Raw genomic sequence first — 19,901 nt, forward strand, 5'->3', positions numbered from 1 at the left:
TACATGCTGTGCAAGCTACTACTTCTTCTATTTTACCTACGAGCTTCGTTTGTGACGAATTAATTTTGACTTCTGCCTCGCTCTACCCGAGTTTTGAATTCGCTTAGTCATGGGTTTCTGTTGAATTTTTTGTTCTAGTTAAGACATCACTGTAAAAACGTTATTATCATAATATGGGTCGTCTGATAGTTTTCCTCATCAAGTACAAACTACTTAGATTGTATTGTCCAGAGTTTGCTTGATTTCTGGTCTACAAATAAAAATGCACAAGGAACGGGCGGAGACAAACCGAGTCATGGATTCTCTCTGTCTACCCCCAAATCGGTCTTAAACAGATGAATCTTCAAAACCGTAAGGCATAAGGTATTTTTATTATTTCTCCCTTACAAGTACTATATATACATATATATATATATATATATATATATATATATATATATATATATATATATATATATATTGCGTTTTTAGACCCCTGCGAGGTGGGTCAGTCAGTCAGCGGGAGCTAGTTCATATGATTTTTAGGGGTCAACTCTCTGATGACTGGACTATGATTACAAATGGACTACACGTTATCGAGCTCTTTTTGATTCCATTAACGGTCGTGTTAAGTTTGCTTAAGGATCTTGCCTTGCCTGTGAGTCCTAGTAATATGCGGCGCGAGATCTAAGTGTGACAAAACTTCTGAATCTATGTAAATATTGTCGACCATGAGAACCCAAGAAAGAAAGAGAAGCTCCTCAAATTAAATGTATTAATATATTAAAGAGTCATATAGAGAGATTGTTAACAGTCATAAAATACATTCTCCTTATTTTTCTAATATAAACTTTTTAAGAATTACTTACTTTTACATTGATAGATCTTAAGATGTACATAAGGCCAATCTGCGGTATTTCCGTTAGACTCTATCAGTCTTAAAAGTTGTCCCAGACTCACCGTGAGCGGCAATGGTTGGTCAGAAAATGACTCGCACTTTATGAGCCTTCCCTCGATTACGTCTGTTGCGCTGGTTGAATTCGAAGCATACCTGAAAAAGAAATATTTAATTATTATAGTACTTTTTTTCGAAATATCAGAAACTCTACAAATACCAATTGAATTGGCCGTTTCCTGGTTATTAGCAAGATAACTCTTAAACAACTTGATTGGAATAACAGCATAAAATAATCTTTTTTGTAAACGATTTCCGGAGTGAAAAATGTCAAATAACAGGAATAAAATGTAATTTTCATTACAATTCATTGTGGCTTATCCGGTCTAAACATATTTAACTGATATGACTAGGTCTATCACGCTGACTAGAACACATAGAGAGAATTAACGAGAAGTCGCCGAACTATATATAGGAATAGGAAGGAATGGAAGCTGATCATGGACTAGGCCAAGACCCACTATGGGTTGTACAGCCAATAATGGTGATGATGAATATATTTTTCAAATTTGATATGGATATTAAAATCAAGTATTTCCTCCTCGAGCTCGAATAACAGCTCTCCTTCTTTCTGGCATAGACTGGACCAAAGCAGCTATCTTGTCTTGCTGTATTTGTTCCCATTTGACTTGTTTACCAGCGCCTGTTCTAATGCTATTTCAAACTCGCCATAATTTTCCTAACTACCTTTCCCAAGTTGTCTTATAAATGCTCAATGGGGTTAAGGTCTGAACTTCCAGGAGGTTAGGCTATTACCTGAATACCAACATCTGTAAAGTACTGCAAAGTTAACCTGGCTAGTGAGGACGAGTATTATCCTGCAACAGGAGAAAATTTTCACCTACAAAATGCATATAAGGTACCACATGTTCTTCCAAACATTCACTAATGTAACTATAAGCAATAAGGCCACATCACCCTAACATAACAATATCTGAAACTACTCTAAGAGAGAAGCAAACTCTAAGAGAGATTATCAGATGAACATCTCGTAAAACGAGACTCGTCTATAAAAAGAAAGATTCTCCAATCTCCCAAGCGTTTTTTCGATGAGCTGCGTCCAATAAAGGGGCAATTATGTTTAATATCTTTTTTGAATTTTTTAGTTTGTTTCAATTTTCAATTAGACACTTGACATTTGTGGTATCAATAAAAATATTAATCACAACTCTCTAAACAGTAGTAGATCTTAATTATATAAAAAAACAACTTTTATCTTACCTTTTCTTTTTTGACAGCGGCGTCGATGTGGCTTGGTTCTTCGCATCTTTGGCACGTTTATCTTTGGCGGTAACACCTGCAGCCATGCTCATTTCTTGCTCACCGGGAGCAAACCAAGACGAGAAGATATCCTTCTGCGTAGCGAAATTATTCTTCTTGTGAACTGACAAATCTGATTTGTACGATATTTTAAAAAATATGTGCTGCTCCAAGATTTCTAATAGCGTCGTGTTGGTGCTTAAACACAGCATAGCGCGGTTATATGTTTGTTTGAAAGCCGGATGAGCGGGTATGTAGCTCTGGGTTAATTTTGAACTTTTATAAAGCGTTTCGTCTGCTTCTATGCTTACTGGTATCTTTTCATTTTCAAGCAATAGTTGCAAGATTAACCTAAAAGGTAAACTAATTAATACTCATATTCTATTATCTAAAAATGAATCCCTATTTTTCTATGTCACGCCATAACTTGAGAATGACTTTACCGATGTCATGCATATTTTTTAAGTTTTCTAATACTGTGTTTTTCTAATTAAAAATACTTTAAAGGTTAAGTGCCACTTAACCCTTGCAAGAAAAGAAATTGCAAATGAATTTAATACACATTACAGTACATTAGGACAAAGGTATGCACAAAAAATACCCATTTGTAACGACCAGATTGGGGAAATAGATAGGATAGAAGACAGCATGTACTTGTATCTCGTTGACCAAAAAAAAGTGGTAAATACAATACAATCTTTAAAACACAAAAATTCTCCTGGCTGGGATGGTATCAAAACAGAAACCATCAAACAAATTAAGGAAGAAATTATTAGTCCTTTAACTTTTCTCATTAATGCATGGATAGTTGTTTTCCAGAATGTCTGAAACTAGGCAAAATCAAACCTCTGTTTAAAACAGGAAATAAAGAAGACGTGATTGATTAACTACAGACCAGTCTCTTTGTTGTCAGTTTTTTTCCAAGCATGTTTATGCTTTTAGGACTTTTTTTACATTTATTTTATTGTAAATAAACTCAAATTGTAAATTAATGTAATAACTATTGATTTGAATAAACGTATGTTATTATTATTATTATTTAATTCTAAGTTCGCCGGGTCAGCTAGTACTAATAGTTTATAAAAAATACAAACCTGCGCATAAATCCAGATATTCCATTAGGCTGCATATAGATAACATCACAAAGTACCTTTGATAACCTGCCCTGATTAACAGCGTGGCATAAGCAACATTTAGAAAGGAATTTTACGCAAACTTCTTCTAAATGAACGTGAGCTTCGGTTTGCAAATTTGATATCTTGGCTGTCGGCGTTTTACATAACAATTTTAATAAAGGTAGCCAAAACGACGAGCCATCCTCGGATCCCAACCAATCTCTCATGATTTTCTCATCGCTAACATCAGTGAAGAATTGTAGAATGCTTGATACGTTATCTAGTTTCGCCATAGGTACAGACGGTTCGTTCTCGCTACGACAGAATTCTAATATTGCGCTGTTAAGTAGCTTGGGCAATCCCGAGTCCAGTAGCTGTTGAATAGAAGTCGGAGATCTGCTAACTAGTGCTATTGTTTCTAATTCTTCCCTGCTTAGATTTAAATTGGACAGTTCGCCGATTACCAAGTGACCGTACCATTCTGAATTAGCATCGAAGCTACGCTTACTATCATCAGTTAAGCCCTCTGAATCTTTTCTGTCGTCGCTTATCGAAGCTTGATGGCCTGTCGACAAATTTGGAACCAACACACCGATTTTTTCCAACAAAATGGAGAAGAATTCTGGCATTATGTAACACAACGAGCATAACAGTGAGTCTAACGAATATTTAAGGCTTATGTTCGATTCTGTTTGTGTTTTTAATGTATAGATGGAATTAAATAAGTCCAGCGATATAAGCGATTTCAGATCGTATTCAACTTGCGACTGTTTGGCTGCCCATAGTATCGAAGCTATACTGGAAAAATATGCAGCATTACAATTGCTGGTGTTCTTTGTTGCAATGGCTTCGTTTGTCGTTGTTTCTAACCACTCTAGTATTATTATTACTCGGTAAGAAGTATGTGGATCCTAGAAATAAAAGGTATACATTATTTAAATGTTTTGGTACAGTTAAGAAAACTAAACTCATGGCGAGAGAAAAATGACAAGTGACACGGCAAAGACCTGATTAATTTCATTTAAGTTTCAAATGTCGTTCAAATATCAAGATAACCGGAAAGGAAAAGGTCTTACGGAAACCCACTCCGATTATCTGAACTCAGTTCTTCTGTTGCTGAATTCTAAAACTATGTTTTCTGTATTATTATTGATCAATCTTCTCTTAATCCGTATTTTCTTGTCTTTTAATTGGTATGCCCACTGGGAATGACACTGGATGTGAAACTTAGTTAAAAGTCACAGACTCTAGTGATAGATTGTATTTGTTGCACGCTGTATCTTCTTTTCAAAAAAATATATAACATATACTACATAAACTATTCGTTCTAGTCGTTGCCACTTCTGACGGCATTCATTCGTTACAAATTGGCGCTCAACGTGGGGAATAAATTTTTAAGAAAGGAACTATAAATACTCAAGAATTCTTCAGAATTTCGTTATTTCCTAAATGCGCCATAAAAAAGGTCGTCGTAAGTCAGGTAACAAACTTGCATTAAGAGAAATAATGCAGAGTCAAAATGATTTTATTCAAAGAAATTACAAAAGTGGTCCGAAAAAGAGATACTGTAAGTGTTCAAATTAATGCCCATCTTGATCAATACATTTACTGCAACGGAGAGGCAGATCCGGCGAAGCACGTCAAGCTGTCCGCGAAGATTTTTAAGTTCTTCTTTAATTGCAGTTCGGAGGTCGGGAGGGGTGCGTGGTCCTCTTGTAAAAACGCGTTCCTTGAGAAGGCCACACGGGAAGAAATCACAGGGTGTCAGATCACATGACCTTGCGGGCCACTTAACGATTGATAAACATTAAGGAAGTCCCGGACACATGACGTGTTTTCATTCTGAAAACGCGTCTACTCGACGACCACGTGCTATCATGACACGGACACAACTGTCTGAAGCACGAACATGCTTCGTTTTATGCCGACCCCCGTATTAAGGTATATACAGGGTGAGTTTTTAGTGCGACATCGGTAGATAATTCCATTGTGGTACAAGATATCCAAAAAACTTATTTAGAAAAAATGTAGGCAATGAAAAATATGTGGAATTCTACAGGGTGATTAAAGTGGTACTGCAAACATACAATTTTTTAAATGTGACACCCTATATATTTTTTCATATTCATATTCCTCTCATATTTCTTGTTCTTATAATATTAGGCTTTGCATTACTATACAGAGTATTTAACAAGTTATGACCATTTTTATTTCGAAATCCCTATGAAATCAACACCATGTATATAAAGAAGTAATGCATAAACAATTATTTATTTTATATAATAAGGTAAACAATATATTGTAGTTTCTAAATTAAGTTTAATTGAAATCATTGACTAAAATTTGTATACATGGTGAACTACAAAACGAAATTACGATTTTCTCAATGTTTTTAAATGGATCACCCAGTATTTTATTTTTTAGAAATATTGTATTTATAATACTCTTTCATTTTTATATGGCATTCCCTATACACAAACTCATTATTTTCCGAGATATTTTTAGTTTTCTTCAAATTTCGGGAATACATTCAATTTTTGTAAGTAGAAATAAGTATTGAGTATTAAGTGATATTATAACAAAGTTATTTTTATTTTAATAAGTAACTAACAAAAAATATAAACCATAATAATATGTAATAAATATAACAATTAATGTGATATTAAGGAAATAAGTCTAAAGTAAATGTTCAAAATGTCCACCTTTAAAGTCTATACAAGTTTGTAACCGATATTCAAATGACCGAGTCATATTTCTTAACATTTCTAAGTCAATTTTATTAAAAGCTTCTCTTATTCTATTTTTTGTTTGAGTCTTCTGGTATACAAGGTCTTTTATATAGCCCCACATGAAAAAATTAATTTTGGAGAATTCCGGTGATCGCGGTGGCCAAACAGTCCGCCCTCCTCTGCCTATCCACCTCTCAGGAAAGTTATTATTTAGATGATTGTGAATAGAAGCAGTGTGGTGAAAGGGAGCACCGTCGTGTAAAAACCATATTCGTTGTCGAATATTAAGCGGTACATTTTGCAGTAGTATTGGCAAATTATTATTTAGAAAATCCAGGTATATGACACCATTCACATGAACGTCAAAAAAATGTGGGCCAATCACATAATCGCCATCAATACCACCCTAAACATTTATAGACCACCTAGTTTGACTATGAGTGTTAAAAAAATTGGGATTTCTTGATGCATAATAATGAAAATTATGCCGATTCACCGTTCCATTTTTGTGAAATGTCATGTTGACGTGAAATTTCACGAGTGCTGATCATAGATAAATTACACCTAGATTGGTAACAGGGATAGCCAAGGTCAAATCATGTTCGGATTAGGCGCCCATTCGCTTGGTGGCGCTGCTAGTCTCGTTCCTGCACGGAGTGAGTGTGCTGTGATCAAGTCAAAGTTGAGTTTAGACAAATACGGCGCCATATTTGTATTTGTTTTATTTTTTATAATTTAAAATTTTTTGTATAAATAGTGCAAAATCGTACAATTTTCGACGATTTTTTATTATGGAATCGAACACATTACATGGAATAACAATGTAGAGACGAAGAACTGAACAAAAAAGATGTGTTCCAGATTGCATGGATACTACCAAAGAATATAGACGCTTAAGCGTCTATATTCTTTGATACTACTTTTTTAAGTCCAGGACATTATATGGATATGTTTGATAAATGGGTGAATGCTGTTAAGAGCCCTAATTAGAGAATGCTGCAAAAGAAACTATTTATAACAATTTTCGTGTATGCGCTAGTCATTTTAAAGAGGAAGATATAGTCAATGTTGGAAATAGCGGTATTACGAGAACAGCCGTTCCAAGTTTGTTTTTACCAGGACCAGGTAAGAACTATTATACCACTGACCTATATTCTTATTCACATTATATCTGACCTTTTACTATAAAATTAGTTTATAAATTTAACCTAAAATTATATATTATAAAACCAGTCTTACTTAGCTTAGTATTTGAATTATTTGTAGGTGGTGGTTCAACAACTATCTTAAAAAGCATCACCTTAGAGAGGGTTCGGCATAAATTTTACAGGTGTGCGCCTTTCAAAGTTGGATTAGATTAGCAGATCATGACTACACTATCATGGAGAGGTCTATGAGCTTGCCTGCTTTAAGTATGAGGAGGTATCTGTCCCTCTCTTGTGAGTGAGATTGGTCTTAGAGTACCATATTATAATACCATGGTTTGCCTCATCTATGTACTTTTAATGTTCCATTTTGTAAAACAACCTATGGTGCTAATAGCCCACTGAATAGATACTTATCTTTGTTAAACAACCTAAATGTAAATGTATTTAATATGTCCCTCAATAAATATATAAATATTAGTAGAAGAGTTACTGGTACCATAGAGTTTGGAAACTTAACTGTGTAAAATACTTCATGTTTTTATTGTAACTAGGTAATACTTTACATATTTTTTTATTTTTGTTATGTTATTTTTCCATCTTTATTGTTTGTGCTGGATTTTAGAATCATAGAACTAACTGTTGGGTTTATAGGTTTTAAAATGTCATTACATCTTTAATTATATATATATATATATATATATATATATATATATATATATATATATATATATATATATATATATGTATGTGTACATGCATGTGTTTGTGTACATAATATATTTTTATTTCACATTATTTAATTTTATTATCTTAAAATACTGTGTACTTAACCACTAAGTTGTAACACTTAATCGGCTTGTCCCGTATAATTAGCCTGCATCCACATAGACAGCGGTAAGGCGTTCAGAGTTATGAATAAATAAATTTGAATGTGTTGACAGGGATCTTTCCTATTCTGTTGATGACAGGGATGGGATGTCTGATCTTAAGATGACATACTGGTGAAAAAATCTGTTGATTGTAATTGTGTTTGTCATTTCAGGCATAAAAACATTATTATCCTCTGTTGTTTGGAGTTTATACTGAGCAAATAAAGTTACTATATCAGGTTTTAGCAAAGCTTACATTCTGGGTGAAAACTTTAAGCATACCTTAGAAATAAATTATTTACCTTATCCATTGTTCTTTTTTTTTTGTTCGTTTTTTCTATTTGCTATCATTCGGTTATTCCTCATTCTTGGGTTTTCTTTTTGCAAGAAGCAATATTTTGCTAATCTAATCAAAATCATAATTTTGTTGATAACCAGAATATTTTTCTGGAACTCATATTATGATTCTGATTATAAGAATAAAAGTATTATCATATAAATATATAACATATAGTATGAGTATAAATGTATATAAACTTCTTTCTAGAACTAAATCATTTAATTGTTCTGTTTCCAACTTAGCAGGGTCCTTGAGTTCTCTCTTTCTGTGAGTAGAACGCCAGACTGTAAGAGTTTTCACTGACCACTGATAGTGTGTGTTATTACATTAGGATGAAAGTACTACAAAAAACTCACAATGTCTGATGTCTGTTGCTTATTAGGCTTTAATTTGACATTAGAATTACAAAAAAAATATTTAAATACTGACAAGTTCCTGTCACAACATTTAGAACACTAAATTATACTACATTCACCCGTCCCTATTTTTGAACAAAATATTGCAACTATTTTGGTTTATTTTTAGCTCCAGCTGATTTACAGCTAGAATGAAAATCTGAATTTTCCAATCTTGGTTCATCATTATCATCAGGTTTTTGAACAGGTAAATTTTCTGTCTCATCTGGTATTTATTTAGTAGTGGAATTCTCTAGTGTGTTATTTGGACCTTCATCATTATCTTGATTCAATAATATAACAATTCAACAGTAAACTTCTTATATAGTGCAGAGCACATGGTAAAGCAGTTTTCCATTAAGTGAATTCTAAATTTTTGGTTTTCTATGCTAGATTCACCAATTTCCATATAACTCATTGTATTTTTCGACTTAACCATTTTCTTCATGATTATATGGTGTTGTTCTACTTGAATATATTCCTTTAGAGTGTAGATAATTAATAAATTCTTGTGAAGTAAAGCTAGTTCTCCTTGTTAGATTTGATATATACCGTCATTCTATATAAACCAAATAGTGATTTAATCTGTAATTGGTTAGAATTGCTTTTCTACCAGATAATGTCTGCATTTTTTTAAATACTTCAACTCATTTGCTTTTTTTTCAATTGCATAATGTTTTTATTCAGAATCTGTGAGGGTATGTGTGAAAAAAGCAATTGGTTTTCCAGATTGATTGCTTCGCTTATGTAATCGTAGATTAATTTTTTAAAAGCATGTACTTATCTTTACCTTCTAGGGATTTATCTTTAGATTCATTGCTTTCTAAAAAATTCTTGAATGTTATATACTTACTAATGTTTGAATTCTTTGGTGGAAGTTTGACAGTTTGGACCAGCCTCTAGTTTATCTGGTCTAAAGTACTTCCCCATTGTAAATTTATGCGAATAAAATTGTAGTAAAATGTCTTTTGCAGAATTAGGCTTTTATTCACATAAAACTTGATAAGAATGACAAAACAATTATTTAAATACTGACCCGTTCTTGTCACAACATTAAGAAAACTAAATTATACTACACATGGCTTGTATTATTAATATTTCTTGTAACACATATAACATTTCTTGTAACATTTTTATAAATAAAGATTTTATTCTATATTTTATTCTGTAATTTTTTTAACCACTTTGGCATTTTAATGTAATGGAAAATAAATATAGTCACAACATAACAAGAAAACCCAAAAAGTATACGAAAAATATTTATTATCGTATAGGATAAGGATTTTTCTTGTTATTTTAGGATTATATCGATTTTCCTTTACTTTAAAATGAGTTCACAATCCTAGGTAATATTACTAAACTTTTGAATTTAGCGCCATGTATATATAGTTATGCGCCCGATCACTAGGTGATGCGCCAATCATTGTTTTATTCCTTAACACGGAAGTTTCAATGCTAGGTGGTAGTGTGCTATGGTGCTGATGTGAGTATGTTCAGTAGTAGCTACCAGTACATCATATTCCTTTTCTTCACTTAGAACAGTTTTGGTTCTCTCATTTTTTTCATATACAACTGACCCAGTGCGAACAAAACGATCCAATAACTTTTCAAAAGCTCTTGCGTTTGGCTTCCTCCGTTCAGGATATCGCTCGTGACATATTCTGGATGCAAGTAAGCAATTTCTCGAACTTTCACCTAATACCCAGATCATATCTGTTAACTCTTCTACAGAAAAATTCATTTTTAACAATAAAGAGAAGCCACACAGACCGAGTAAAAAGGTAATATTTGTAAAATTCATTTTCAAAGCCTACCGTTTACGGTTTAAGAATATGAAAACTGTCATTTTTTCAAAGCCTTCTATTTTACCTTTGTAACTGACACAAATGGCCTTTTACTTATTAATAACTTCGCCTCAGAATCGGCAGTTAAAAATGTTTTATTAAAAATTAATGGGTTAGAAAAAAATTGTTACATCAATTGTATATTGTTTTGCTTTCTGTTCTGTGTGAGTTATTTATTGAATAAAAATAATCATGTTATATTATAATACAAAACATATTATCTTGTAGGAATTTTAGGAATCTTGTATTTCATTAAGGAAATATGATATTTCCATATCTCATTTATTGATATATTCATTGCATATTGATATGATTTATATTTGTTGTTAGTGACGTATTACGTATGACAATACATTACTCCCTGTATTCCTACGATCCCTACAGTACCGCTCGGGCTCGGAAAATGCATCCCAAGAAAAGACAAGAGCGTGAGTCGCTAAGAGGGACAGACGCAACTCGACAGTGAACCAATGCCCTCATACCAAACCATGGTAATTAGCGGTAAGTTTTACCTGAACCTATAAGTTTCTTTTTATTGTTTATTGCAACCATTTAAATTTTGATAATTATTTGCACCTAGCAGTTGAAGTTCATTCATCTGGCCAGGGCTATCGAAGGAAATATAGTTGGTGTTAATTTAATTATTATTAATTCTCGTAATAACTCGAGAATACAAATTTGAAAAAATATATAATATATAGGGTGTCTCTTTTAAAAAATTGTATGTTTGCTGTAGCACGTAGTTATTAATCACCCTGTAGAATTCCACATATTTTTCAAATATGGAGAACATCATTGCCTACATTTTTTCTAAATAAGTTTTTTGGATATTCTATACCATAATGAAATTATCGTCCGATGTCGCACTAAAAACTCACCCTGTAGAAAGAACGGGAATATTTTGGTAAAATTATGCGAAACTCAAATTTAAAACATTACACTTAATAATGAAAGGGACATTAGTTGTGAAATAAAGGAGATAACCAAAGGTAAAGGAGTAAATGTCTTAGCTGATGAACATAAGGCTCTACAACTTCCTAGATATCCCTGTTCAAACTTATTCAAAAGTGAAAATTGCAAGGTTATGTTAGGGTAGGTAAGTTTGTCTGATAAATACTCTACAAATTAGATATTCCAGTTACAGTTGCTTTAAAAATCGAAATTGCAGGATTAGATTACATTACATTAAGTTATGGTAGTTTAGGCTTTCATGCTGAACTTAGATTATGCACATTATAAAAATCCCGGTTGTCGTTACTTTTATGTGAAAATTTTAAGATTTATTGCTAATTTTCGTTTAGGTTAAGAGAAGTAAAGAACAAGATAATGTTAGGTTTGGGGCTTTGTATGTAAAAAACAACCAGATTGCTAAATAATAACACAATATAAAAAATCTTACCTGATGCTCACAAATTTGGAACAGCAATTCACAAGCGGATTGATATCCAGATACATTGATCAGTCTTTCTTGCCAAATGGTGTCTGCCAACATTAACGGTTCTATATCGGAACGGCTATCTAGCAAAACTCTTATAGTATGGAAACCGTTTTCGGGACTATACAGTGCTAATTCTCTAAGAACTTTTTCTAAACAAGGCAAATAATTCGGAAGTATATGCGATGGTACCAACAGTAGACCGCAACAGGTTGGAAGAAGATTTGGAACCTCGGAGGCGCATTCGATGATCTGCCGTTTCAAGTCTGCATTCGATCCCATGGTAAAACAATGATGGAGTAATCTAAGCCAACCTAAAATGAATTTAAATAAAAAATTGAATCTGCTAAAGTAACTACAGAGATCATAACTATATTTTTGTAAAATTATAAACCATTTAAATAAATCTTATCGTATTTTGTGTTCAGTATCGGAAGACAAATTAATGAACACATATGATTTAACGGAAAAATACGGCTCCATCTACACAACAATGAAGAAATTAAATAAAGATATCCACCGGTCAATACGAAAAGACGTAAGAGAAAACAGTATAAGAGAAATTTCTAAAATAATTCAAGAAAACAAAAGTTTAAAAGTTTTGAGACGAAATACGAACAACATAGGCAACAAAAATATGTACAAAATAAAAAACAAAGATGGAAACATTACTACTGATAGAACCAAAATCCTTGAGGTTGTCGAATTCTTTTATCGCGAAATGTATGAGAGCAGCGAAATGTATGTTTCGGGCATAGACAATTTTTCGAGCGTCGGAAAACCATCATCTTTGTGTATCTATGTCAGAAATCATAATTGATTCAACTTTTTTCATCCATATGTTTGAGTATATTTTTTTTGTTTTTTTCTGTTCATTTTTTAGACAACTTATTTAATTATAAGTTGATACCTTACCGGGAGGTAAAAGTAGATCAATTCTTATTATTTTCTCGAGCTACTCCAGTTAAAAAAATTAATATTCTACGTGCTGTAGAAGGCGAACTATTGCAAACTTTCCAGCGCGCTTCGATTTAAAGTTCCATTCTAAAAACGGAGCTCGGAAAGTTCTCCCCTCCACTTTAACGTGGCGGTATTTTATGAGTACGATCACTTTAACATGTTATAACTTTTTACACCTTCTCTGTATAAGCCATCTATACATTGGACCGTAAAATCTAGATCTTTGTTTATAATCTGTTCAATTTTCAGCTCTTAATGTCAATAAACAATGCAAATATGATTTTAAGAAAAAATGCTATCTTGGTTCCTAGTGGTAATAGAAGATCCTTTTTTTTAAGATATCACATGGCATTATGCAAAAAACAAAGCCACTGCAAACTTAAGGATTTTTTGTAATTATCTCGGTCAATTTTTGATGTATATTAATTTAGAAAATTTTAGAAAATTCAAGAACTTTTTAAATCTACAACTTTTATTTGAACCATTTTTCCGTGTATAAGGAACGTTTCATAGACAAAAAATAAATTTTTTCACTTTTTATGATTGTTAAAAAAACAAAGCCATTCTAAAAGTGTCCATCAAAGTGATAACTGTCTCTACAAACTGTGGTAGATAAAGTATATTCAACATTTGTAACAACAAATGTATTCAACATTTCCTGCGTTGTAAGATATTTCTGCTGTATGTTTATTTTTGAGACGTCCAACCCTGTATATCATATCTAGAACATGTTTACATTGACAGTGTTTAACTAGTACACCATATACATACCTAGACTGTGTTTACAGTGCGATTCGTCTTCAGCATCGGAACCTTGGGTTAAGCTTCCACCGAAAGCGTAATTACCAAGCAATCTAATCTGTATAAGGCCTATACTATTCGAGTCATGGGGTTTGTACAATCGTATTAGAACACAGTTCACTACTTTTGGCACTGGTAAATGTAAACGGATATATGTTAAACCACTTGTTGGTAGCGGTAAACACACGGGTGCAAGTCTAGATGGACCATTGGCTGAGACCTATCAAAAAATTTTTTGATTATTTATTTAATTTTTTACTAGGTATTTAACTTTTGAATTATAGTTTTAGAAGGTAAATATTGAAACAAAAGTTTCTGCAGTTATAAAAATAGTCTTTATGATACATTTTTTTACCTCTAGTGCTACATATGACGGTGACGTAGCTAGGTTTGCACTGTGGGGTTGTAAAAGTACTTCTCTCAATAAAACGGCATTCGGCAGCTGCAGCATTAACTCGATGTGACTTTCTTCCGGGTAAAAATGGTACGACCATAAAGGAGCTCTTGCTCTTCTGTTAGTTGAACTGGCCACTCCCTATAAAGCAGTTTTGTACAGTTAATAAAATTCTTGATTAACAGAAAAAGTATTCTTTGATTGATAATTAACGGTGTAGAGTATCTTAGAGTTATACGGAACCATAGAAAAAAAAAACCGTAATTAGAGCAGGCCTTGGAATAAGCCTTCTTTTGAATGAATAGTGAGTTCCACACAAAAATTTCAATATAAATATTATCTAACTTAACCTATGTATATAATTGTCTGAATTTTTTAAAACTAAAAAAGAAAATAAATTGATCTTAAACACGTTTAAGTCCCTTTCCTTCCGCAAGTTTGGATTCTCAGTTCACCTAATTCGCATCGAAGAGAAATCTCCTGATTTCTCGTTGCTTCATATAGAGGTCGCTACTAGCGTACTCAGGGAGGTTATGTTATTATAACTGAAAATTATGTCATTTTTAAACTACCTCGCTTGGCTATAAGAATCATTTTACAGAATTATCGAGTAAGCCGGACTTTTTCAGTTTTTTGAATTTGAGAATCGTGTGCATTGTTGCCAGTTAGTTCTACCCAACAATTACAAGATTGTAGCTCTTGTCAAAATCAACTTACATCATTAATATATTATATTACATCAATAACAAATACAACTTTAAGATATTGAAATGAAACGACAAATAAGGCACATACGCAAAATCGAACGAATATAGTAGCAAACAAAAATTGCAAGAAATAAATCTTCAGCTGGAAGTTTATCGACAAAATGACCAGTAAAACGTTGGTCAGATAATCCTTGAATTTCCCAAGCATGAACTACTGCCTATAGTGCCTTCCTCCAACATAAACAAGTTTTAAAATGCACCAATAACTTCTGTCGATGTTAAAAAAAGTTTTTTGATTTTTAAACATTTATACACAGGTAGAAAGCATAATATTTTAATTACCAATTTTATAAATAAGCTATTGTCAATTGTTTTAGTAACGATAACACTAGTTTGTGGAATAGCCTATTTACTAAGTATGTATAGTTACTGTATTTCTTAAAATATTGTTATTTTTTATGTATTAAAACAAATAATGTCAAATTGTATTTCAATCTTGCAGCGGTTTTAATCTGTGTAACAAATATGTCTTTTTAAATACTAACAGGAACACATTTTAGATTACTATTATTATTCGAATTGGTTTTTAAATGCAAAATTTATGAACAAGACGATAATTAACGTCTGCATATTTTCATGTATTACGCATATTCTTTAAATTTTTGTGCATATAATATATGCGAATATTGGCATAACTTTCAATACATTAGTCCCTTACCTGTATCAAAACGTCTGCAGACTGAGCAGTGCTAGACTCACAAGATATTGTACAATATGGCGCAAAGTTTATTAGCGACATTTTGTTCTCGGGAAACGTATGAACAGTTTTTTTGGAAGCAGCTGCCGATATTATGTTCCGTAGATCAGAGGATGAATTCATACCGCTAAAATGTTGCATTACCGTTGATATAGTACCTATTTTAGATAAGGTACTAGGTGAATTGGTGCTGTTGACTATGTTCTTACCCAATATTGTTATACCACCTAAAATAGAACATACAAATGAACGCATATATGTAAAAGGAATACCACAGTGATCTTATATTACCTGAATTAAAGAATAATTCGACAGCTTCTTCGGTATCTAAAAACTGCAAAACGAACCAAAATACTGGCTCGCTAAGCTGAGACGCTTGCGATAAGGAGATTAGTAATGGATATAACAATAAGTTCTTATCAGATGCTTTTCTAGCTAACAACGCTAGTAAATGGAAAATAGCATCCCCAACGGTATTCGGTTCACTTAAAGTAGAAAAACTAGCCTGAAACATAAAACGAAAAAGTTCATTGTTGAAGTTTCTAACCCTTCCACCTTTTACCTTTTGTGTAACATTAGGTAGCATACAAACTGAAGATGATTTACATGCCGCCAGACAACGACATAACCGTATAACAGTGGGGTGGTGTTGGAGGACAACATCAGCAAAACATGGAACTTGTTGCTGAACGCGTGCATTTTCTTGATATATTAATTCTGCTTTGCTCTCGTCCGTTTGGGATGTAGCTGCAGATTCGGTATCCATTGCTTCCTAAAATATTCAAATATAATATGTATTAATAAAATAAACATCTCATAAACTCCAGGTTAAACTAGGTGTCAAATGTTTTTTACTAATTCTAATTTTTTTTAAAGTCTCCAATAAGACTCGAATGGACTCCAAACTTGACGAAACACTAACAAATACCAAATGCATATATGAGAACATAATATCAAGTATTCATCAAACAGCACAGGAGGTCTTAGGAATCAAACAAAATAAAATTAGTAACAAGCTTTGGTGGAATGAAGACGTCGAAAATGCGGTAACAGAAAAGAAAAGATTGTACCATAAGTGGTTGAATACAAAAGATGACGCAGACAAATACCGATACAATGAAATGAAGAAGAAAACTAGAAAGATAATTATGACCTCCAAAAATGAGATATGGGATAGAAGGTGCAGAGAGATAGAATCTTATATTGGAGGACGACAATGCACTGAGGCGTGGAAGTTTATAAACTCTGTTAAGAAGCCGACTAACGAGAAAGTGATTCTAAATCCCATAAATCCCGAGGATTGGACACACTATTACAAACATCTATTAAATGAGAACAGAGACGAATTTAAAGAAGATATGAATTCATCAAGAATCGAAATTCTGGGAGAGCATATTACCATAGATATCAACATAGTGCAAAAAGTTATAGCAGGGATGAAGAATGGAAAAGCAAGTGGACCAGAGGGAGTAACTACGGAATTAATAAATAATGGCTCAGAGAAATTACACAGAATGATCACGGTGATATTTAACGAATATATTAATGGACATCCAACACCAGATGAATGGAAAACAGCATATATGACCCCAATATATAAAAAAGGTGACAGGAGAAATTGTAAAAACAATAGAGGGATATCGGTCACAAGCTCAATGAGTCGACTATACGGTCGAATACTACGGGACCTGATAGAGGAAGATTATCAATCGTCTGAAGACGAAGAACAAGGTGGATTTAGAGCAGGTCGTTCATGTACAGATAACATCTTCTGTCTTAAACGTGACAAATAGATAGTTACATGTGACTTTTGTAGATCTTGAGAAGGCATATGACACAGTCCCGCTAAATAAACTATGGGAAGTCCTGGGCACATCAAACATACATCAAACATTGGTTAGTGCTCTCAAAGATCTATATTATGGTTCAAACTCCCAAATGAAATTCGGAAACCTCTTAGCTGAAAAATTTGCAGTTACTAAGGGTCTCAGACAAGGATGTTGTATCTCTCCGACTCTATTTAAGATTTATATCTCTGCAGCTCTGAAACAATGGAAAAGGAAAGTCAAAGGAATGGGTATACAATTGAACGATCAGGATTACATATATACTTTACAGTTTGCAGATGATCAGATGGTGATCTCAAATGACAAAGATGACATGGAATACATGCTTAGAAAACTAATTGAAGAATACCAGAAATGGGGATTAAATATCAATTTAGAAAAGACAAAATACCTCTCAATTGGAGCTGAAGCAGAACAACTCGATATCGATGACAATCAAAAAATAAATCCATGCAACGAATATAAATACCTGGGCGTCATCTTCGATCGTAGTGGAAAAGACGAACGAGAAATAGAACATCGAATTGTACAAGCACGAAGAGCTATAGCATGTTTGAACGGAGTTCTATGGAGTAAAGAAATATCAAAGAAAAGAAAATGGAACATCTATGAGACAATGGTTAAAACTAGCCTACTTTATGGAGCTGAGACATGGAGAATAACCGAAAAATATAAGAAAAAAGTCGAAGCCACAGAAATGGATGCCATCAGAAGATCAATGAGAATATCAAGAGCCGACAGAATACGGAATGAAGTGATAAAACAACAAATGGGTATAGAGGGCACTATAGTTGAGGATATTGAGAGAAAACAGCTCATATGGTATGGGCATGTGAGCCGAATGGGGGACGAAAGATTGCCTAAAAAAACGATGATGTGGCAACCCCCAGAGAAGAGGAAACGAGGAAGACCACCACAGAGCTGGAACCTGGGAGTTAGGAAAGCGATTAGCGCTCGAAATCTGGACGAAGACCTAACTCAAGACAGAATACAGTGGCGTTTGTTAGTCGGACAACGTCGTAAGACGTTATAAAAAACCGAATATGTATATATATATATATATATATATATATATATATATATATATATATATATATATATATATATATAAATATATATATATATATATATATATATATATATATATATATATATATATATATATATATATATATATATATATATATATATATTTTTTTTATTAACCCCACTTTTATTACAATTTATCTATACAATCTCAACCTAAATGTTTAGGTAGATAATCTTCTTCTTCAAGTGCCATCTCCGCGGCGGAGGTCGGCAATCATCATAGCTATTCGAACTTTTGAGGCGGCTGCTCTGAAAAGTTCATTTGATGTACATCCGTACCACTCTCTCAGGTTGCGCAGCCATGACATTCTACGCCTCCCTATGCTTCTCTTTCCTTGGATCTTTCCCTGCATGATCAGTTGGAGCAAGGTAGATAATAGACAGTAAGTAATAGGACTGACAATTGTCATCACTATAATCTCTGCGTATGCTGTAGGGGTGTAGAGTTGTGTTATAGAGGTAGCACCTTTTATCGGAACGACCACATCGAGCGTCATAGACAGGAGATGATTCTTGATAACTGGTCCTCATAAGACAACTAACTCTCACTTATGGCTCCACGTGCCACACCCCGGGTAACGGCACTAGTTACCCGGGGGACCGAGCATGTAACAAACAACGAAGTCATGAGAAGAGTCAATAAAAGAATGGAAATATTGGAAACCATTAAGACACGAAAGCTGTAATACCTGGGCATGTTATACGTAATGAAAGATACAATATACTTCAATTAATTATACAAGGGAAAATCCAGTGCAAGCGAAGAGTAGGAAGGAGAAGAATCTCATGGTTGCCTAACTTGAGGAAATGGTACGGACGCACATCAATCGATTCAGAGCGGCAGCATCTAAGATCAGAATAGCCATGATGATTGCCAACCCTAAAGAAGAAGAATAGGACCGACAATTGTCCAGCACTGAAAATATGCTGTAGATCAATTACTAGCAGAGGACGGCCATTTGATTTTACGTTTACAGCATATCATCTGGAACTTAACCCGATTGAAAAGGATTGAAAAAAATTGAATGCAGATGTTCAAGAGATAACAAACATCCGGCTAAATGAAATTACATCATAGATATAGGCAAATACTTTCATACATGTTGAAAAAACTGAAGACGAGTATTTCAACGCCGAGAATTCTTGTTGATGAAGGGCATGAATTTATCATAAATATAGAATACGATAGCGGATCTGAAACAGAACTGTCTAATAGCTGTAAATGCAAATAAATGTTACTAAATTTCAAATACAAATCCTATTAGCAAGGTTCTGAA

The 19,901-nt window shown here is 33.3% G+C and overlaps 1 protein-coding gene across 1 annotated transcript in view; it reads right to left on the reverse strand.

Annotated features, from left to right (window-relative positions):
• The window catches only part of Bruce (BIR repeat containing ubiquitin-conjugating enzyme), a 90,284-nt gene that overhangs the window by 13,904 nt on the left and 56,479 nt on the right, over nucleotides 1–19,901 (reverse strand). The window contains exons 17-25 of the mRNA XM_072534390.1: nucleotides 16,251–16,460; nucleotides 15,980–16,193; nucleotides 15,650–15,915; nucleotides 14,186–14,365; nucleotides 13,801–14,050; nucleotides 12,034–12,383; nucleotides 3,289–4,220; nucleotides 2,156–2,545; nucleotides 849–1,030 (exon numbers count right to left, since the gene is read on the reverse strand). Of these exons, the coding sequence (XP_072390491.1) occupies nucleotides 849–1,030; nucleotides 2,156–2,545; nucleotides 3,289–4,220; nucleotides 12,034–12,383; nucleotides 13,801–14,050; nucleotides 14,186–14,365; nucleotides 15,650–15,915; nucleotides 15,980–16,193; nucleotides 16,251–16,460 (2,974 nt within the window). The remainder of the gene's footprint in view (nucleotides 1–848; nucleotides 1,031–2,155; nucleotides 2,546–3,288; nucleotides 4,221–12,033; nucleotides 12,384–13,800; nucleotides 14,051–14,185; nucleotides 14,366–15,649; nucleotides 15,916–15,979; nucleotides 16,194–16,250; nucleotides 16,461–19,901) is intronic.

This window comes from Diabrotica undecimpunctata, chromosome 6, assembly GCF_040954645.1.
Source record: "Diabrotica undecimpunctata isolate CICGRU chromosome 6, icDiaUnde3, whole genome shotgun sequence".
Lineage (NCBI taxonomy): Eukaryota > Metazoa > Arthropoda > Insecta > Coleoptera > Chrysomelidae > Diabrotica > Diabrotica undecimpunctata.